Raw genomic sequence first — 6,993 nt, 5'->3', positions numbered from 1 at the left:
CATGCTTCTTGACTTTATTGTGCAGCCCTAGAATACAACTACTGTACAATACATACAAGTAAATCATCCATAGCAAGATATCACCTAGGCCAAATCATCAAGTAATATCGAATAGATTATTTATCAAAATCCGATCACTGATTAGAAATGTGCAATGGGCCATATGTGCTATTAGTATCTTTCTAGTACGTATTAATTAGCATCAATCAATGATCGACATTGCTTTCAATAACATCGAGAGGAGCAAACGATTCCAATGATCAATTTCTAACCTACGATAGACGTACAGTAGCCTCACGGGGAAAATATCTCATAATAATTTGTCAAGTCATGCCATAATGTCAAAAATCCTAGATTAAGGTACCACAGCTTGTTTATTACATTGCTCGCAGTCTCATAATCATGCCAAGCTAAAGATTTCACTATATACTCAGCTAATCCGCATACTCTAATAGGCAATGGTGTTTTATAATTTCTTATCTACCTCTACTCTAGTGATTGGCATAATGCAGTTGATAACGTAAACTATCACCAAGAATCAAGGTGCTTTAAATTTTGAACGTATCACGGATTATAATATCCACTGCCTTCAATAGATGCAAACAGTACATACAATACCAATGAATATACACATGGAGCCAGCAGTGCAGTTTTCCAATTGAAAAATATTTTTATTTCTATAAAATAAGTTTACAAAAGGTGGACATTACAAGAGTTGAATAAAAATTACTACGAATAACACCTCTCCGCGATCTAGTGAAAGAAAGCATTCTTGAACACCCATATATTGTATCACACATTCGTTCAATTACATGATACTAGGATATCGATTTATAACATCTCGCCAAGGGTCTTCATTAAAGTGTAGACTTCGAAGGCATTAAACGCTGCACACGAATTTTCAAGAAACTGACGTACAATCAGATGCGAATAAAAATAAATGAAATATGATCGCATCTTGTGTTACATTACATTAGAATGAGGAAAAAGCAACATAGTACTAGGTGATAATTATGCTATTCGAGGATTGATATCCACTATTATTTCGCTATGGTATCATAGCCTTAGTTCAGGCAAAGAAGTCAAAACGTGCTCTACATTATTGTCATTAGAGTTGTCATCAATTACACACTCACAAAGTGTGATATATATATATGTATATGTTGCCTTACGATACTTGTAATAAGATATACGTATAAATGATAAAAGATAGCATAACATGTATCGTTGGAAAAAGCAGGCTTATTAAATTTTATATATAGTAATATTATTATTCTTAAAATGATGCACTAGCGCATGATTTGTTATCAATTTTTTTATTTTGAAGATGATCAAATTACAATATCTCGCTTATAGCAGCAATAGGAAAAGTTTTTAAGTTACAAGATGCTGCATATCGTCTAAGTCTGTCGGTGTTTCACTCATGTAACCATTAGCACCATCGATTTGATCGATTTTATGGCTTGAATTGGTTTTCGATAAAAGATCTTCGACTTGTTCTTTACAGCAGATCAAATAATCCTGTAAAATGGAGAGCTCAGAATCAGAAATTATATTGCATAAAATTTTACTGAATATATGCTGCATTACTTTAGTAAATAATAGTGGAGTCCAATACAGTAACTACTCTTTAGGACTTGTATTTTTGGACATTCACAGCCATCAATAATGTAGTAGTTCTTACCGGTTCAATGCTAGTTATTTTCTGTACAATACGATTAACTATGGCAATGGAGTTGTCATTTTGAGGTAAGACACCAGCTAAGGCGCATAAGATACACCCACCAGCTATCATTGACGGTGGATTAGTACACAATTGAAAGTCTAAAGAGCAAAAAAAGTGGGATGTTCAGCAATGCTTGACAGATACAATAAGGTTTACGTCAAAATTAAAAGATATCAAGAATGAGATCTTTTTTGATATACTGACCTGTACAGCATAATGCAATTAATGTATATGCGTGCTTTTTGAGCATATGAACATAATCTTTTAATTCAAAACTCAATCGATAAAGGATTTGATCTAAAAAATCTAGCGGAGTAACTGAGCCCAAATCCCATTTGAGCTTTTCTAATAAGAGTAATTCCCAATCCTACAGTGAAATAAGATAAAAGAAAATTTAAAAATAGTTAGTTTCAATTCATTCATAATAAACATTACGTTATACATTAATCTAGAGACTAGAATGCAATGCAAGTAAGCAAATCCAGATGTAGTCTTGATATCAGCATGCAATAGAGTAACTATGCATTGTCATGTCATGCATCAATGAATAATCAGCCGGAAGACAAAATATTTTTAAGCCCATTTAATATGCATTAAAATTTTACGTGACAGAAATGAAATAGCATAGTGTTGCAGCTACCGGTTACACTCTGGCACACGTTAATAAAAACACGAAATAAAGGTCAGCGTAAGAAATTACTTTCATAATAGTGGTCTAATTACAGGTCGATACTGTAATTAAAATACATGAAAAGAAAAATAGTGCAATCAGGCACTTCTCATTTACGGTAAATATCAAAGAAAGTCGTTGAACATACAGTACATCAATTAAACAGCACTGTACGTCATATTGTCCTGTTTACTATATGCAACAATATTTTGTCGCCAACAAAAGTCAGTAATTCGATTACAGTCGTATATACGTAGAATAAAATTAACGTTCGAAAGTAATTTTTGAAGCCTTGCAAAAATGTTGATAGTTTACAATATTATGAATCATTAAATACAGTATATATATATATACTGTATATATTATAAATGCATTTCTTCAATTATGAATTATGTAAGGTGATGACAGTGACGGACATATTGTTAATGAATTACATTATGCATTAATGTACAGTACTGTGTGTCTATCCAGTCAGCGGACCTTTCTGTTTTTTTGACGAAAATTGAATATAACCTGTTCTCCATAACAATGCTGGGCATCGATATTGTTAGCGGTCCTTTAGATCAAATGACGTTGGATTGATTACATGACCTATACAATATTATAATGGATACTGTACAATGTACATACTCCACGATGCTGACTATATGCAATACAGTAATAACTGTTGATTTGATTATGATTGTAATCAACAAGTTGTTTCTTCAATACTAAGAAATTATAGCACTAAAGTCCACTCCTCAAATTAATTAATATCGCGATAGACGGGAGGAGTAATTTGCTAGATACACAATTACTCTTAATAAGACAGAATTTTAAAAATATCCTCGCATAAATTGCACATGGAAGTATATAACAATTATAGAAGCTTATGGCGCAACGCTTAATTTCGCACGTTTATTATAAAGCGCAAGTAACGTAAAAAAGTGGATCGAATTCATGACAATACGACTAGAATCGTACATTCAGTAATCTCCAATGTTAGGCATTTAAAAATTATAAGATTTTCTGAGCTTGTGTGAAACGTATTTAAATACTAATGGGCAGATCTACAAATAGCAACCATCACCAAAACTATCATCATACTGAATTGTTATAATTACAATAATAATAATTACGGTATCAATATAGGGATCTCGCATTATAAAAGAGTGGTGCGATGAATAAAATTTTACGAGTCCGTGATCAAGCACTTAGCAAAGTGTATTATGTTTGTAAATATCTAAATTATTATCGATAGCAGTATTACAGAAATGTAAAAACTTAAAACCTCTTTGGGTTGACGTTACTATGTTGACGACTGGATAAATTTATGAACGATTATAGGTATAGATCCTTATTTGCTGTGGCATTTTATTTTACATTCTTTAAGGCAGCGCCGGGAGCAAAGACAACAAATATAAATAATTATAATGTATACTTCAGCATTATTCTGGACACAAAGACGGCTACGTTTAATGAGGCACAAGCGATTGTGTACGGATTGAGAAAAAAATAGAATAGGAAAGGATAATACATAAAATAGATCAGCGCTACAAATAAAACAAGAGTATGCATACTTACTGCAATTTATGCGCGGAGGAACAATGCGTTATCGATATGACATAAATTTTATACTAATTGCAGTAAATAACAATCTGCCATATCTCCGATTTGTAGACAAAAAAAAATTGGGTGTATTAATGTATCATTAAAGTTTTGAACTATGGTACAGTAACACATGAGCAAATTCTATTCAATAATTTCAATATCACAAGATATGATGCCGCGCTATATTAGTGATCCTAAATTGTGCATGATTGCTGGTCTAAATATTTTCGATTTTTCGTTTTAGCAGATTTCAACAATTATATACGGTTTAATATGGTAAAATTGACAGAATAATCACGGGTGTAATATGATGTCTACAGTATAATGTTATATATATACATATACGTACAGTATGGTGATGGAAACTTTTTATTTACTGATTGCATACAAATGGTAATCAAAAACAAAGAATCAGAAACTAATCACTTGTGTTAAAACAAAAATAGAGCAAAGAAGAAAAGCTATTCTTGAGATCTTGCCACTCTTTATGTATAAAAAGTGACATCGTGATTGTCAAATAAGATCTACTGTCGATTTAGTAAGACTTCTCTTCGAAATTAGATCGACGAAAAACCGCAATATAATAATATCACTTAAAGCGTTTAATTAAAGAGGATTTTAAATAAATAAGTACAGTAGTACGATATATTCTGGTCAGAGATGAGCAATAATACATATTACTTACAGTATAGGTAATTAAATTTCATCGTTTACAGTGACGAAATACTTCAATTATGTCCGTCAACCTCATTGGTTTCGAAGCATTTGTAGATTACATTTTTTACATTGAGTGCATAATCTACGCATATATTGCAGTTTAATATCATTTATGGTAACTCGTAGTAAATATCTTTCAGGAGTGATGACTTGAAGTAGGTTGCTAATATCATATCAAGTGTTCAATGTACTTTCAATGGCGAAATCACGGACTTTATATACTGCATCATTGTGTGAAACACCATTTAGTTTAATTACAGTACAGTAGAAAGCTGTATCGAAAGTATTATATGCTACTCATCGTTAAATGAGAAACTTTCAAAAGCTGTAGTGATTTAGTAAAAATTGCTTTCCGTTTCTAAGCAAAATATAGCAACAGGCAACACGAGGATGTCAAATTGTTGAAGGTTTCTATGCCTGTCGAAATGGTTCTATAGTCGAGGATCTATATACATTGTACTGTAGCAATTTAATCTCTATATATAGATACTGTATATATATGTTAACGTGTGTGAGAATGACTCATTTCTACACTTATAAAAGCTGTGTCGTACAATGTCAATGTGTTTCAATACAGGACAAAAAATAACCACTATCAATAGGGTAGATACAGTATGATATATTGAAATAAAAAATGCGGTAAAAAAGAAAACTTGTGAAGTATAATCTATTACCGTAGGCAAGTGCAACCGACACAGATCGAAATAAGTGTAGCGATACAATACTTGAAAACTTACCAATAATTCTTGGCAAGTAACTGAATAATCGGTCCAGGAGCATAATTTTTCAGCAGTTAATGGGATACGATCTTTTAACTTGCTAGCTAAGAATAAGCAAACACTGCCCACCAATTGCAGTCGAATTTTACGGATACTAACCATAGATAAAAATCTATCTAAATAATTAACGGCCAATGGAAAGACTTTATCGTTACAATTTTCTCCATGACATACCTAGTAAAAAATTTAATTCAACAGCCTTTAAATTTAGACCTTTTATTATCGGATAACAGTTTGTACTGTACCGTTTAATACCATTAAAGTCTATACATGTACGGTATCTACGCATATCTATAAAATTAATACCATTATCTAACGATATAATTCTTATCATTCTCCAAAAAGGCGGTTGACTGAATGGGTACTAGAGTAGTGTGTGCAAATGTAAGATTTGATAAGGTATGCAGTGCAGTATAAGAATTCGAATATGCTGCTTCTGCTGCTGCATCGAGGAGAGAATGCCACTACATGAGGTGAAATGCACCGGGCAAATAATAAAATTTTTATATGCAATTTATCCTAAAAAACTATCGTTATGTAGAGAATTTATGAAACTATAGCATCGAGTGGCAGTAATCCATGAATCGTACAGGTAGTTGTAAAATAATTACAGTATATATGTACATTCTACACGTGCAAATCGTGTTAAAGCTGCATGAAAAACTGCTGCTGTGCTCGGCCTTTCATGGAAAGTCTTACCAATATATAATATAATCACTTATGATGCTGATAATGCTTTCACTCCATTTCGACAAACTACGATTAAAATATGAACTAGATACTGTATTAATAAATAACATTTTTCAGCCAGATTTACTTACGTCCAACATCCAATTAGTGACCATGCATCGCATAAAAGGTTTAATTTCACGTTGGACGTTCGTGAAGTAGTCACGATTAGGAAGGTAATTTTCTTCTAGCTTGAGCAAATTCTGTAAAACACGTTCTTTTTGCAATACAGGATCTTTATAAGCTTGCTTTTCGAAACCCTCACTGCACAATAAATCCATCTTTTTTCGTTGCGGCTTGATTGCTTGAAAAACGTCAATTTGGAGACTAGTTTATCTGTTTATTGTCCTTCTTTGAAAATGAACTAATCGTCTAGCGTAGAGTAAGATGTCGAAATTATTTGATATTAGCCAATATTGTACCGTTGTGAGGTTGCAGTAATGTCGATCGATGCCTCAACGCAATAGAGGGTCACAATATTGATGCCTTCGGTGATTACTTTAGTGAAAATGCTGTAGAATCTACACCTACACGCCTATCAGCTCAAGTACTTGGATATAAAAGGAACAATCACGCATGCAGCAGCTAATTTGACAATTTCTCAATCGAGAGTGATAACATCTAGGATAAATGAATAGAAGCAACGATAGTACCGGTAACCAAACAGTTCAAACGTTGCCTTTTTAGCGGGATGACTACCACTAGATAATGTGGAACAAATGGATGGAAAAGTTGTTGTACAATCGACCACTATCTATTCCTCTTCACACCGATAGTCGTTA

General features: G+C 32.7%; 1 protein-coding gene across 1 annotated transcript; it reads right to left on the bottom strand.

Annotated features, from left to right (window-relative positions):
* Positions 1-1,374: 1,374 nt before the first annotated feature.
* TRIADDRAFT_37409 (expressed hypothetical protein) lies at positions 1,375-6,492 on the bottom strand (the record flags this gene model as incomplete). Its single annotated transcript, XM_002110571.1, has 5 exons — positions 1,375-1,521; positions 1,685-1,824; positions 1,931-2,093; positions 5,441-5,656; positions 6,304-6,492. The coding sequence occupies 5 exons, from the start codon at positions 6,490-6,492 to the stop codon at positions 1,375-1,377; spliced, it is 855 nt and encodes a 284-aa protein (XP_002110607.1).
* Positions 6,493-6,993: the final 501 nt, after the last annotated feature.

Source organism: Trichoplax adhaerens, genomic scaffold (assembly GCF_000150275.1).
Source record: "Trichoplax adhaerens TRIADscaffold_3 genomic scaffold, whole genome shotgun sequence".
NCBI classification, from domain to species: Eukaryota; Metazoa; Placozoa; class Uniplacotomia; order Trichoplacea; family Trichoplacidae; genus Trichoplax; species Trichoplax adhaerens.
This window is presented reverse-complemented; position numbering and strand designations above follow the sequence as displayed.